Below are 15,943 nucleotides of genomic sequence, written 5' to 3'. Positions count from 1 at the left end.
TAACCGACAGGTAGAAAAATTGAAGAAAAAAAACGAGAGACATGAAAATTATAAATATTCAGAATATTTATCGTGAAAGAAAAGCGTTTCTGCGACAGGTAGAAATGTCGCAGGAAGTGAAATTCCATGAAAGCTACGAAGGTCGTGGGGCAATAACCGACAGCTAGGCAATCCGTCGCTAAAAGATCACGACACTGTATCGCAACCCTTCTCCGACACCTTGCGTTAGGGTTATTTAGCAACAGTAGAGTGTCGGTAAAAGTATTTCAAAGAGTTGCCATAGACCGACTTTTGTACGATTATATTGAATTTATAGTAAAAAACACATATTGTGTATACCAGTGAAAGTGATTTTCTTATGCTAAATGACACCTTAACCTGTAAAGCTAATTAATGATGATTTTAATTTAAACTATTTAACTTAGAATTGCTGATTTTAACATATATATGCATATATAATTAAAATTATTTTAAATAAAAATAAAATAATATTTAATCAATATAATGACGAAAGTTTGAGTCAATGGCCATTTTCTTCCGTCCAACCAAGGTTGGGGCTGAGCCGTGGGGGTGGACCCACTTTGCTTTGTCATGCAGCACATCAAACACCGAAGCCAGGTGCTTCATCACTCAATGGCAGCTTGTAATATGCCATGGTTTAAAAGCAAACGGGATGATATCACGCGTGCGGATTTATAAAATAAATATATTTAATTGTATTATAATTATAAATTAATATTATATAAATAATAAAAATAAAAAATATGATAAATTAAATATTTTATGATAAAAAATTATTTTGATGATAAAAAATTTAAAGACTAAATAAAATGATTATATAAATAATAAAAATTAAAAGTATGATAGAGTAAATATTTTATGATAAAAAAATTATTTTGATGATAAAAAATTCACAGATTAAATAAAATAATTTTAAGTAATTTACAATGTTTTTTTATGAAAGATACTGTGTTTTTGTCACATGATTTAATTTTTTTATTAATAAAAAGTAAAAACAATTACAAAACTAAATTCTCTACTAACTTAATATTAAAAAAAATAAATATAATTTTGAAAGGAAAAATATTGTAGCAATTGATAATTTTTATGAGAAAAACTACAATTTTTTTCTATTAAAATAAAAAAAAAAAATTATTTAGAGAAATATTTTAGCGATCCAGAGTGTTCTATAAGAAAAACTATAACGCTTTTCTTATATGATTTAATTTTATTATAATTATATTTTTTAACCAATTTAATATTAAAAAAATAATAAAGATAATTTTGAAAAAAATCATATGGAAAAAACTCTGCAACAATTCACAATATTTTAAAGAAAAAGATTACAAAACTAAAATCTTAATCAATTTAATATTAAAATAATAAAATTAATAGAGATAATTTTAGAAAAAAATAACCAAAAAACATTAAAAAAAAAGAATCATGTTGCAAATATTGCAGCAATTCACAAATTCACAGTGTTTTTGTGATGAAAGTTACGGTGTTTTTCCCACGTGATTTAGCCTTATTTGTAATGACTTGTAATTATAATTCTCAAACAGTTCAATGTTAAAAAAATAAAATTGACAAAGATAATTTTTAAAAAATTATAAAAAGAAATTATTTTGAGAGATATTATAGCAATCCATGATGTTCTATAAGGAAAGTTACAGTGCTTTCCCCGCATGATTACTCTTATTACAAAGTTAAATTCCAACTAACTTAGTATTAAAAAATTTTTAATGAAGATAATTTTAGAAAAAATATTAAAAAAACACAAAAAAAGGAAAAAATTGTATAAGGAAAAATTGTATCAATCCATAGCGTTTTGCAAGGAAAAACTTATATTTACCTGTAATTATAATTTTTAACCAGCTTAATATTTAAAAAATAAAATTAACAAAGATAATTTTAGAAAAAACACAACAAAACAAAAAAAAACCATATGAAAAAAAAGCATTATAGCAATGCATAATAATTTGTAAGGAAAATTACAATTTTTTCCTCACATATTGTAACTATATTTTTTAACCAGCTCAATATTAAAAAAATAATTTTGGAGAAAATTATAAAAAAACAAAAAAACTATGTGGAGAAACACTGTAGTAATTAAAAATGTTTTTTAAAAATATATAAAACTAAATTTTCAATCAGCTCAATATTAAAAAAATAAAATCAACAAATATACTTTTAAAAAATAAAAATAAAAAATAGAAAACTATGTTGGAAAACATGATAACAATTCATAGTATCTCGAAGAAAAAAATTACAAAGCAAAATTTTTAACTAACTCAATATTTAAAAAGTAAAATCAACAAAAAAATATTCTAGAAAAAAAAACAAATGAAATTAATTTTGATAAAAAAACAAAAAATAGGGAAAGCTGGAAATAAAATATAAAAAGTGCAAGCAAAATTTTATCTTAATATTTTAAAAATAAAATTAATAAAAATATTTTTTTAAAATATAAATAAAAAAACAGAGGATGGTTGAAAAAAATAAAAAATAAAGTAATTTTATAAAAAAATAAAAAATAAAAAATAATAAAAAATAAAGAAAAGAGACAATTCACCGTGGATTATAATTGTAATCCACGATGAATTCGGTGTGGAGAAACAGTGATTCTCCACATTCTTTTGTTATGTGTATAATTTAATATTGTATTATCGATAATGTTTTAAAGTATTTTTATTTAAAAAAATACTTTTATTATTTTTATAAAATTTATTTTTAATGTCAATACTTTAAAATCATCCTAGATCATTAAATAATCCAAGATCATTAAAAATTAAAATGAAAAAAAATCTTTTTAAAAAGCATTTTGGCCCTGCAAAACAAATAATGCCTAACTTGTGTTGATTTCTCTTCCAGCCCACAATTATAATATCCAATACAATTTCAGCTTTGAAATATGTAGCAACGAACACAGGCCTTCTAAAGAATGGGATTGGGATGTTTAGTTTTGGTTTCGAGAGGGCATCTTGCAACGGTGCATCTAAAAATTTCATATATTCAAGGATGGTTTTGGAAAATGTTTAAACTTTGGAGCCCTAGATTCATCCCTCTTAGTGACATGGATTTCTCACGAGAGCAGCCAAGTAAATAAAATTAATATCAGCAAAGACAATATTAATATCTTAAACATGGAGGCACTGATAAAAAAATTATATTTTCTGTGAAATAAACCTAAGATTGAATGGCATGTTTAAGAAAATGTAAAATCTTAGGACTAACTTGAAAACTTTGTCAATATGTATCTTTACTCTCTACTGACCCACCATTCCAAGCATTGCTGGAAAAACCAGCAACTACGATTTCCTTTTCATTTGACTCTGACCACTGCATCTTGTCACATGTCTCTAGCAAACTTTACCTAACACATTATGCATATATAATTACAGTACTAGTTATTTTTCTAAAAATAATTTATTTAAAAGTATATTAAAATAAAAAATTCAAATTTATTTTTAATATTAAGATATTAAGATGATTTAAAAATATTAAACAAAATTTAAACAAAAAAAATTAATTTTTTAATAAAAAATTGGTTAAACCACAACATTATATAAACATCTAGTTTTTTATCTTATTTAAAATGGGTCATGTATTATGAAATGAATTGATTTTTTTTTTAAATACCTAAAATAATATTATTGTAGTTTTTCTATTAAAATACATAAAATATTATCATTTTATTTTTTAAATAACAAAACGATATTGATTTTTTTAAATGGTTTGATATAAAACTTGAATAGGGTAAAGTTTTTAGCTGACAAATTATGGGGTTTTAAAATCGCATGACTAAGAGGATATTTTTTCTTGAAGTGTCTTATAATTAAAAAGTGGGTTAGGACAGGGCATTTTCGAAAAACAGCTGAGCATGTACAAATTCAACTTACACCTAACATTCAAAAAACTAAACTTGTCATTCAATTGCCCGCCAAACGCCATGAATAAAACAGTTAGTTGAAGGCAGTGGTGCGCAGCAGCACACGAACCTACTAAAGTCTGAAACCTACCATTCTTCTCTCCCATTATCTCCTCTCTTGCATCAAACCAGAACGTCTTGTTACACTTCTCACTAAGAGCAGCCATGCATAGGCCAGTGATGCCACCTCCGGGGCATTCTCCCCAGAGATGGAAAGAAAGTTGGGGACGGTTAATTGCCTGTTTGACAATATGGATATGTGGCATGTAATTCTTCCATCTTCTATTGCAATTTCTCTTTGATTGTGCCTTCAATCTGAGACGCATTTTGGTTATGATTTTGCAGTTTCAGTGAGTCTGCGATATGGGTATTTCGGGGATTCTCGTATGGTGCTTGGACCTAGCTCATCAAGGTTGATGAAGGCGAGTTCTGTATTTGTAGACCATGTTGAAGTGAGAAATGAAGATAAGAAAGGGGTTCTTTTATATGGGTTCTACGAGAAGCCTGAGTTAAGCTTTGAAACGAATTGGAGCGTAGCGGATTATATGATTGTTGCATCTTACAGTCGAAAGGTTGCATGAAAGGCCTTTCTTCATTTCAACTTATTTATATATTGCAATGCTGTTCCTTTTTTTCTAAACCCGGTATTTTTTTTCTTCAGGGATTTTCCTTGTGGTTGAACAAGGGTTCGAAGATCCGAATGAGATGGGAAGCTCGAACCAGTATTTTAAATCAACTTCAAGTGGTGATGATAAAAGGTGCCTTCTTGAGTTTTTTCTAAGCAGAAAATGGTCCAACTGATTCGTAAGTTTGGCTTCAAGGTATAACCCGAGTACATGTGGCTCTGCAGGAGAACGAAAGTATGAAACGTTGCTTCCAAAACAGACGAGTTCCCCTGATGCCCTCAACCTCAGCGAACCTCTGAATGGTAATCCACCAGTCATTTTTTTCATCTAGTTGTCTGTACCATTGCTCTTATTCAAATGATTAACTTAGAATTTGTACATGGAATGATGCCTAGAGGAATTCCATTGAATTCAGTGCTGTTTTGATGTGAATCTGCCTAGTAGAATCTTTCGTTCATAACTTTTGGCACTGAGTGCTTTTCAAGTCCCTTGATTGTTTGTTTTCTTATTGAACTGCGATTATGGAGCGTGCTGAGTTAACAGAAAGGAAAGCTCATAAAACAGATTAATTTACAAGTGATGAGTTATGATCCAGACTTTGGATAGACCTGTAAATGCTTCCTCTTTTGTTCAGGTAAAGAAGCTGAATACACGATCGAGGAGGACAACAGGTACTATCTTGGTCTGATAAACACCAATCCTAAAAATATCATAACGACATTAAGTGTAAATGTCACATCCAAGATATATGCGCTATCAAAAGCTAGGAACATGTGTTCATCGACACAGGGATCTTGCCGGCTTAAACTTCTGTTCCCCAAAACTCAATACGTTGTGGTGACAACTCCTGATAATGTAAGGGACTAACCTTTCTTGTCTGCTTACTTTTTGCGATGGCAGACAATTTCCTTGAGCTGAACCTTGATTAGTGACTTGGTTGCAGGGAGATATAAATGGATGGAATATCGATGTAGCTTTTGTGGCTCGTGCAATAATTTACGTCGCGATTTTAGGTGCAGTATCAGACGTATCTTGTTTTATGCTTTGAATAATCTTTTGAAAATACCACCTGTGACCATGTCCCCAACTATTTTGTGCTTCGCAGGAGCTATCGTCATCATTATTTTCCTGATATTGAAATATCTTGGCGCTTGTGATACTGAGAGTACTAACCTAGTAGAAACAGCTACAAGGCAGGCCTCTGAAACTTCTGAAACCGAACCTATAATGCCAGCTAAGTCGGTTCGTTTAACATACGGAACAAATGAAGAAGATGATGAAGGATCATCGTGTAGCTCTTCAGAGGATTTGTATGATGCAAAATTATGTGTAATTTGTTATGATGATCAACGGAACTGTTTTTTCGTTCCTTGTGGCCATTGTGCCACATGCTATGACTGTGCTCAGAGGTAAATTTGTGAAAGAAACTGTGTATTCTATTTGACATTTCTAACTCTTAAAGATTCTGATAACGAATGTATTTTGCAGGATAATGGAGGAGGACAACAAGATGTGTCCAATATGTAGAAGGATTATTCACAAAGTAAGAAGATTATTTACTTCTTAGAGGATAACTACGTACCCTTGTGCGACTCCCCTTGCAAGGAATTTTGTGTTGGTGAAAAGATTACTAGCTTGTTGTACTTGGGTGTAGCTCCTGTATGTGTGGTCCATGAATCTTTTTTTCATTCTCGGATCAAGCTATCTGGAATTTTCAATTTCGAGTTTCATGGGTTCCTGGTTATCATATAAGCATTCTAGTGAGCTGAATCCCTTCTTTAGAAATTATTATTCAAGGGAGTATTTTACCTCTGTATGCTTTCCTCTAGGGGAAGTCTGTGAATTAGTCAAAATGGAAGCCATTTCAATATTAGTTTCAGCTGCCTGAGAGTTGTATGGAGATCTTGTTCGGTTGCTAGATGTAATAACAATTTTTGGCGTCTGATACTGCATCTTGCAACGCAAAGATCATGTTTCTGTAGAGATTGACACGATCAATTGAGCAAATTATTTATCCAAATGCAGAAATTCCATCTTTCATATTACAAATCTCGCAAACTCTGTTAGATGACCTAACAGGGATCAAGCTGGTCATCTCTCAAACAGCAAAATAATGCTCTAGTTGTGAGCTAGACAGCCAACATAAGATCCTTTGTTCTTGTTAGAAAGAAAATGTGAAAAGTCAGATGTCAGAATGCAACCGGCATCATTTAAACCAGTGTACAGCCATCACATTGCTCCAGGGTCATTGTAACTTCAGTACCTGAAGGCTTATACGCACTTCACCATTATACTATCAACCTCTGTTCTCCTGACCCTTCATTTTACCTTAAGAGTACCCATGTCCAACATTGGACACTCGGACGTGGATATAGATACTCGCAAGAAATAAAACTGGAAAAAAAGCTGAGACAAACATGGGTATGCATGTCGGACTCGCACCCGTGTCAAAGAGGCAAGTGTGAAAACACAACCACATCTCTTAAACAAGGCAAGTTAGGTCCTATGGGAAAATTGATCCTCTCATTACATTCTAATTCTCCTACTGCTGCTCTCTTTTCTTCGAGCAAGACTGAAGCGTGATGCATGGATAAAAGTTTTGTAAGCCTGAACAACTACTGATAATTTGTCAGTTGCAGTTAAGAGTCCTAACCTCTTCACGGAAACCTCATTCTTGATTCTACTACTACTTCTTGCTCTTCTAGATGTTCCGTGTCCTCTCAAAACATCTACCCAAAATCAACAAGAACCTTCCACCGAGTCCAGGTCTCTCCCTGCCAATCATTGGTCATTTCTATCTCACCAAGAAACCCCTCCGTGGAACTCTTGCCAATCATTCCAACAAATATGGTCCAATTCTATCTTATTAAATTTGGCTCTCGTCCTGTCATCCTTGTGTAATCTCCTTCAGTTGCAGAGCAATGCTAATGGCATGATTCTTGCAAATCTCCCTAGGCTGGTTGGGCCTAGGAAAACATCTTGGATATAATTATACCACCCTTGCTTGGGCCTCATATGGCAAGCACTGGAGCAACTTAAGGCGCATATCTGCTCTAGAAATCTTATCAGCTAATCGCCTGCAAATGTTCTGTTATATACGTGCGCACAGAGAAGGCTTTATAAAGGTTCAAAGGGTGGTGAATTCATGACAAATGATGCCAAGCAACTTTTTTTTATCTGACACTTAATGTCATTATGCGGATGATGCCGGAAAGCGATATCACGGAGAGAATCCAGCAGAATAAGGCGAATCAAAGGAGGTCAAAGAAATTGTGACAGAGACCTTCGAATTAAGTGGAGCTACGAAGATTGGAGATTTTGTGCCGGTCTTGAAATGGTTTGGAATGAATCACATTGAGAAGAGGTTGGCTATATTGCATAGCAAGAGCGATAAATTCTTGCAAGACTTGGTTGAAGCGCGCAGAAAAGCAAAGGACGAGTCTGCTTCAGATCAAGGAAGCAGTAAAACAACGATCGACGTCCTATTAGCGTTGCAAGAAACTGAACCTGAGTTTTATAGTTACGAAATAATCAGAGGCATGATCACAGTAAGCACTCACTATACCTAAGGAGGAGGAGCTGTCCTGAGAAAGGATTAGCCCTATGCATGGTTGGATTGACTTTGGAGTCATTTTCGAATGGGAAAGGGTTAGTGAAGAAATGGTGGGCATGACAGAGGGGATTGGACTCTCTATGCCCAGGTCTCAGCCTTTATTGGCCAAGTGCAGCCTCTGTCCATCCATGGTAAGTCTTCTGATGTAAGTCTTGCAAGAAGTTAAAAATGTTTGCAGGAACCTATTTCTGATGGAGGAGACTGTAATGGTCTTCGTTAATCCTTCACCTCTGGACAAACCCTCTCGAAAACAAACGCTATGTTAATATACAGTTTGCCTTCTAGTTTTTTATGCTACATAAAGAAAAGAAAAGAGGGAAACTCAATTTTATCATAAACTTGACACGTCAGTCATTTAACAGAATTGCGAATAATTTTTTTTACCTTTTTAATTCCATAAAAAATCACTACCAAATTTTTTTTATCATGATTTTCATCGATAAATAATGATATAATATTTTTCCTGTTGTTTTATTATACATACATTTTCTAGTAATGAGTTCGCTACATGGTGCCCGCGTAGAAGAAGGGGATTTTCACGAGCGCATAAATGCATTTTGAATATGGGCCTGCATAGAAAAAGTGGCCCAATTTAGTTTTTCAATTTCTTGAGTTGGACCTTGTAGTTATGTGCTCTTTTATTTTTATTTTATTATTATTATAGTTATTCGGATTAATTTATATATACATTAATTAATTTTAAAAATTTAAAAATTAATAATTATATAATTTTTTTTAATAATTTTAATATAAAATAAATTTAAAATTTATACAATTAAATTATATCCTTTAAAATTTCTATGCAATCTTATTTACTAGTAGCAAAGTAGACTACCGACCGTATAACATTAAACATAGGGAAGTCGGGAGTTGGGAAATCTCACTCTTCCTGCACCAACCAAAATTATCCAACTGTGTCAAACAGTAAGGGACAGTTTCGTGGTAGGAAGAAAACCCTCCAGCATGTTTGATAACGTGATGAATATTATTTGTCAAAGAATTTTTTATTTCAAAATATATTAAAATAATCATATTTTTTAAAATTTATTTTTAATACTAATATATCAAAATAATTAAAAAATTAAAAATTTTAAAAATATAATTAAACTGCGGTGCTAACTATAAATTTTTCAGAGGTAACGAAAAAAATCAAAAACTCTTGGTGGGTACTAGAAATTTCAAGCCAGGCAGACTGCCAGAGAAACTTGAAGGTTTTGGAGCGGGTAAGAGATGGGCTTAAATTGTTGACTTCTGAACAACCGGACATGAGATTTCGAATCGACCATGCCCCCGTCATCGATATAAGGTACTGAATTATTTTTATTTGTATTTGTTTTTTAAAATATATTTTTTTAAATTTTATTTTAAAAATTTATTTTTAAATTTTTTATATTAGTATATCAAAATAATTTAAAAAAATATATAATTTTTAAAAGGTAAAAACAAGTCGGACATAAAAATTCATTTATGACTATGATTTTGAGTTTAACTGTTATTTTTTAAAATGTTTTATTTAAAAATATATTAAAATAATATATTTTTTATTTTTATTTTTAAAAATTTATATTTGATATTAATAGATTAAAATATTTATTAAAAAAAACTTTAAATTTTGATCAGTTTGGACGGCATTACCGAACTGGGGTTAAGTTTTTTACGACACATGAGAGAGAGTAGGGAAACCTTTGTTTCTGTCGTTTGTTGACAGTCTCTTTGCTACGATAGTTGTTTATTAATTGAATTTGTCTTGTTATTTTGGACAAATGAGTTTTGCTACTCTAGCAGATAGCACCTGCTCCAGTAAGTCGAGACTTGTGGAGGATGGCGACACTCACATGCTTTTCTGCGATCCTTCCGCCTTTCTGCAGCCGTCTAGCTGTTCTTGAGTCCCCTTCCTTGTCAATAAAATATACGTAGAAATGGCCCCCTCAGAAAATTTACAGAATTAAAATTATCCGGTCTCTGTCTCTATTTTATGATTAAAAAAGAGTAGTGAACTGTAAAAGAATATCTTATCTAAAAAATAAAAATTTAAGTTATTAGGTGAGGTATGATTATATTATTTTCTAACATACTTTTTCAAGTAAAAACCCTTTAAATTTGAAATTTATACAGACCTACATTACTTTATATTTAATTTTTATCAAATAAATAGAGATGGTAAGATTCGAACTCATGACTGTTTGGTTATTAAGGCTCTGATATCATATCAAAAAATCATTTTACCTAAAAATTTAAATTATTAGATAAGATTTTAAAATATAATTTATATTATTCTCTATAAAAAAGTTTGCTATCATTTGCTTTCAGTCTTTTGCTACCATAGTTATTTACTAGTTGATAAATAAAAAATATTTTAAAAAATTATTATTTAACCCTTTCAAATACCAATCTATTTTTATTGAACTTATTTTAAATGCATTTCACCTGAAGTTCAATCAAGGTAAGAGTCGCAACTCTTGTTTTATTGACTGTTTTTTGAAGTATTATAATTTTAAAATTCAATTCAATTCAATTCAATTAATTGATCTGAAATCTAGCTAATTTGAAATTAGAATGAAGTAGGATTTTTTAAAAGAAAAAATTCGATGTAACCCAGTTAACCCATAAGGTGACTCAATAAAAGTATCTACAAGTTTTTTTTTTTTTTGTGATTACTAAAATAAGAATTCTACCGGTGTGATAAAATATATTATTAAATTATATTTTTATTTAAAAATTATAGTGCAGTACATAGAAAAGAATTAAATCACATTAAAAAAACTATTTATCAAAATAACTTTAAAACTATAACCATAATATCGTGAAGATACATCTAACTAGTTTTTTGATTTAACAAGTCAATTTGTTGACTTACCAACTTGACTTGTAATTTAAATAAGGATATGAGTTGATTTAGTATGATTTGATCGACTCAGCATCTCAACATCTCAATTAAATTAAAGGGAGTAGGGAAATTATTATTTGTTAATTTTTATTTCACTGTGAATTACAATAATAATTCATAATGTTTTTCTTTTATTTCTTGTTATGATTTTTTTAAAATTTATTTTTGTTGATTTCTTTTTTATTGGGAATTTGACTTTCTAATTTATTCATTTTATTTTTCATCACTATATGTTTAGCATGGTTTGTGATTTTACCAAGATAATGTAGGTTGTTTTAGTTTACAAGTTTAGCAGGATATTTTTTTTAATTGAACTTTGACTTTTCTTTATCATTTATTGTTTCCTTGTATAATTAAAAAAATGATTTATGATAAAATTCATGTTATTAAACTATATAAAATCCATAAACTTGTTAATAGCTTTGGCTGGTTGACTTAGCACACGAGTCTCGCAAGTTTTTTTAGTTATTTCTTTTTTAATTTTATCTTTGAATATTGAATTTGTTGAGAATTTAATTTTATAACTGGTTCCATTTCACTTTCTATAAAATTATAGTGATGTAAAAAAAAACATCTTTGTACTAGGCTAGTGTTTGATTTTATAATTATCTATTTTTTTATCATTTAGTTAAATAAAAAATAGTCTTAAAAAATAAATTATAATTTCAGTATAATTCATAACTCGATTCATGGATTTGAGATACTAACCAAAATTACCCGATTTATAGATTTGATGAGTTTATCCACTGACTGAATTTTTCTTTGGTCTTCTAATTGTTTTAATTTTTTTGGTTAATTTTATTATTCCATATGAAATTAGTTGAAAAATAAACTTTATAATTTATTTTTATCTGTTTTTTATTCATCATTTTAGATAAATATTTATTTTTAGGTTAATTCTCAACTTTACAAATATTTATTTTTATCATGTAATTAAATAAAAATTATTCAAAAAAATTATTAAAACCAATAAAGTTTATGACCCGGTCACTGATGGATTAGGATCGATTTAATCTATCACTATCTTAATTTTTTTTTTTAAGTTATCATTTTGAGTTTTTTAAAAACTAAATTATGTTTTGACTAGTTATCAATATTATATATTTAGACTTACAAAACTTAAATTAAGTTTTATATAATTTAATTGAAAATTCAAGTAAGTTGAAAATTCAAGTCAGGAAAATAAAAAGTTTTAAGATTGATATGCTTAACCAATCAAAAAAATTCTTCATGTTTTTAACATTATTTTTTTTATATTTAAAATGATCTGGTATGATATTAGATGGAGCGCAGACTAATAAATTAATTTATAATTTGTTTGGTATAATTAAAATTATTTTTTTATAAAAAAAATTAATGGTGTTGATTGGATATTCAAAAAAATCTTCAAAGCTTTGGATTAATTGTTTCAATTCACAGAATTTGTAACCTGAAACTTGGACAGTGACCGGTAAAAACTTTGCATGTACTAATGCGTTTGCACTGACCTCATATCGTCCATAGCACCTTTTTTTTGTTTTTTTTTCTCGATGAGATAAGATTACTATATGAGTACTAGTACAATGTATTTCATATACAGAGAGTCTCATCAAGACACATAGAAGTAATACACCTTCCTCAAAAACAAGGACAGTGGCCACTAACAAATCCATGGCAACCTTGTTTCTCTACTTTCCGGTGTTTTTAGCCTTGTATATCATATCTACTCACTTCCTCAACAAGATAAGAAACTTCCCACCTAGTCCATTCCCTTCACTACCAATCATTGGCCATCTCTCCCTACTGAGGAAGCCAATTTACAGGACACTATCAAAGATCTCCAATAAATATGGCCCCGTAATCTTGCTCCAACAAGGATCTCGTCGACTACTTGTTGTCTCATCCCCTTCAATAGCTGAAGAATGCTTTGCCAAAAATGATGTTGTCTTTGCAAACCGCCCACGTTTGCTTATTGCGAAACACCTCGCCTACAACAGCACAAGCCTTGTTTGGGCTCCCTATGGCGACCACTGGCGAAACCTTAGGAGAATCGTCTCTATTGAAGTCTTGTCTGCATACCGCCTCCAAATGCTTTCTGCCATACGTCTGGAGGAGGTGAAGTCAATGATTTGTGTTCTCTTCCGTAATCAGAACCAGTTTGTCGATATGAGGACTGTTTTCTTCGAACTGACACTGAACATCATGATGCGGATGATAGCTGGAAAGAGATATTATGGAGAGAATGTTTCTGATGTGGAAGAAGCCAAAAGGTTTCGTGCAATTCATGCTGAAAGCTTCTTGCTAGGTGGGAAAACCATTATAGGAGACTATATTCCGTGGATTAAATCAAAAGAGATGGAGAAGAGATTGATAGAATGCAATCTAAAGAGGGATAGTTTCTTGCAGTGTTTGATAGAAGAGCAACGGAGAAAAATACTGGAGGGTGATTGTTGTGGTGAAAAGAAAAAGAATTTGATTCAGGTTTTGCTATCTCTTCAAGAAACTGAACCTGAGTATTACACGGACGATATCATCAAAGGGCTTCTGGTGGTAAGAACTTTAATCATGTTTCTTGATTCACTGATTCTTATGATCAGTGGAGTTGCATATCATAATATATGCAGCACTGTTCTTTTATGTTAAGTGGATGAAATCTTAGTTATCACCAATTATATAGATATGGAATTAAGTAAAATACTATGGGACGCCAGTACTTTGCGGGGAAGAAGTGACATATATATTTTGTCTTTGGATCTTGCTTTTGTCAAGAAACTGGCTATGCACAATGGCAGACTTTATGTATCAGAATAGTCAAGTCATAGATGCAACCAAGGTGTATTGAATTGACAAGGGTGTGGGGGATCACTCTGGTGATTTGGTTTGCATCATCTTTATTTGATATTTCTACAAGCAGTAGGATACCTCCACTGCTAGAAGTTGTTTCCGTGTCAAGTTACACCACCTAGAATAAGACATCTTCACTGCTTGCATCATCTATGGAATTACCCTATTTTGGTTTGGCGTGTAGGTGCTCTTATTGGCAGGAACACACACTTCATCTACTACAATGGAATGGGCACTTTCACTTTTGCTTAACAATCCCGAAGTCCTCGAGAAGGCTCAAAGAGAAATCGATGAGCAGATTGGGCATGACCGTTTCATGGATGAAGCTGATCTTGCCCACCTTCCCTACCTCCGCAGCATCCTCAGCGAAACGTTACGGATGTACCCGGCAGCTCCGTTGCTAGTACCTCATGAGTCATCAGAAGAATGCCTGGTTGGCGGATTCCGCATTCCACGTGGCACAATGCTGTTTGTAAATGCGTGGGCCATTCAAAATGACCCTAAAATCTGGTCAGACCCAGAAAAATTCAGACCTGAGAGGTTTGACAATCCAGAGGTGGCTAGAGATGGGTTTAAGTTGATGCCTTTTGGGTATGGAAGGAGGAGCTGTCCTGGAGAAGCCATGGCCCTGAGAGTGATGGGATTAGCATTGGGTTCGCTCCTTCAATGTTTCGAGTGGCAGAAAATTGGTGATAAAATGGTGGACATGACTGAGGCGCTCGGGTTCACCGTTCCGAAGGCAAAACCACTGGAAGTTATATGTAGGCCACGCCCAGGCATGCTAAGGCATCTTTCTCAAATATGAACTACGTATTTTTCCATGACTCCTGGTAGTGGGTGGCATCATGACATGGCTCTACCCGTAGGTTATCCAACCCGCATCACCCTTGCTATTTATTGCCATGTGAGTCTGGATAGACAACGATAATACACCACGGAGAATTGATGATGAAAGAAAAAATGGCTGCCTTCCATTTCACCTCTAATCGAAAGAATAACAGTCACGTATCATATATCCTACCTACATTTATATGCTACCGTTTGTATGACAATCAATCTGCACATTTGTGCAAGGATGCAGCCTTGGCAAGACATTAGGAAATTGGTGTGTAGTGAGAATTTGTAATATGACCACTCAATATAAGCCTAGTTTTGAAGTGAGGCCCTAATGTGTCTTCTTCGCTTTTTGTCTGGGCCTTGCTTGATATTGCAAGTCCACGCCAAGGTTCTGCTTTCACAGGACAGTTCTATTACTCTAAGCGTTTGGGCTTCAGTCAAGATGAGGGAGACAAACCAGTCATAACTAGTTACAATCATAGTTATTAAATCCACGGGGTCAACATAGCTATTACATAAGGGACGTCCTGCATTACTTTTAATCCATCTCTGTTGCTGTACAGTTTGCCTTTTAGTTTTTTTACGATACATGAAACAGAGCTGGGAAACCTTTGCTTTTGTCGTTCGTTCAGAGTCTCTTTGCTACGATAGTTGTTTATTAATTGAATTTGTCTTGTTCTTTCGGACATTGCTGTGGATTTTCTCAAATCTAGCAGACAGCATGACATTAACTATCATGGTAACAAATACAATCACGTCTTCTATTCAAAACGTAAACAATGAAGCATGTCTTAACTTGTTGACATTTTCCACAAAAAAGGAAAACTTGCTTGCGAATAGATATGGGATCGATGAATGACATTTCGTGAATATTATAGCAGCCAACATGGTCACGATTTTTTGTTTTGGACAGCAACACTGACTATGAAGTCATCGAATTTATACAGCAAGTTTTGAGGGTGTTAGAAAATCTACCGGAAAATACTTTAGAAGAAAATTAAAACAATTGCTTAGTGATCAGTTTTAGAATTCAAGATGTTTAGAAGTAAATTGTTATATTAGATAATTAGTTAATTTTTTAGTTTAATCAATCTAATTTATTTATTTTTAATCAAGAAATATGATAACTTAATATAAAAACCCCAAACGACTTATAGTATTTGCAAAATATTTGCTTTAATGGGGTATAGATTCTCTGATATTTAAGTCGTAGAGAGAAAGAGAGTGAA

The 15,943-nt window shown here is 31.9% G+C and overlaps 2 protein-coding genes across 4 annotated transcripts; both read left to right on the top strand.

Annotated features, from left to right (window-relative positions):
- Positions 1-3,987: 3,987 nt before the first annotated feature.
- Positions 3,988-6,594, top strand: LOC105128928 (uncharacterized). 2 transcript variants are annotated; one of them, XM_011030787.1, is made up of 8 exons: positions 3,988-4,190; positions 4,274-4,500; positions 4,590-4,686; positions 4,779-4,856; positions 5,189-5,409; positions 5,498-5,567; positions 5,660-5,963; positions 6,043-6,594. In XM_011030787.1, the coding sequence occupies exons 1-8, from the start codon at positions 4,094-4,096 to the stop codon at positions 6,119-6,121; spliced, it is 1,173 nt and encodes a 390-aa protein (XP_011029089.1). In that variant the 5' UTR covers positions 3,988-4,093; the 3' UTR covers positions 6,122-6,594. The 2 variants fall into 2 exon arrangements, with proteins under 2 accessions (XP_011029089.1, XP_011029097.1); XM_011030795.1 differs by having other exon boundaries at positions 3,988-4,194.
- A 5,982-nt stretch (positions 6,595-12,576) lies between these two features.
- Positions 12,577-15,038, top strand: LOC105128919 (cytochrome P450 81D1-like). Of its 2 annotated transcripts, XR_842971.1 has the most exons (3): positions 12,577-13,583; positions 14,062-14,762; positions 14,803-15,038. XR_842971.1 is itself a non-coding variant. In XM_011030777.1 (2 exons), exons 1-2 carry the CDS (start codon positions 12,705-12,707, stop codon positions 14,680-14,682), a joined length of 1,500 nt encoding a protein of 499 aa, XP_011029079.1. In that variant the 5' UTR covers positions 12,577-12,704; the 3' UTR covers positions 14,683-15,038. The 2 variants fall into 2 exon arrangements, 1 of the variants encoding a protein (XP_011029079.1); XM_011030777.1 differs by having other exon boundaries at positions 14,062-15,038.
- The last annotated feature ends 905 nt before the right edge of the window (positions 15,039-15,943 follow it).

The sequence above is a fragment of the Populus euphratica genome, unplaced genomic scaffold (genome assembly GCF_000495115.2).
Source record: "Populus euphratica unplaced genomic scaffold, PopEup_1.0 scaffold2.1, whole genome shotgun sequence".
Taxonomy (NCBI): domain Eukaryota; kingdom Viridiplantae; phylum Streptophyta; class Magnoliopsida; order Malpighiales; family Salicaceae; genus Populus; species Populus euphratica.
This window is presented reverse-complemented; position numbering and strand designations above follow the sequence as displayed.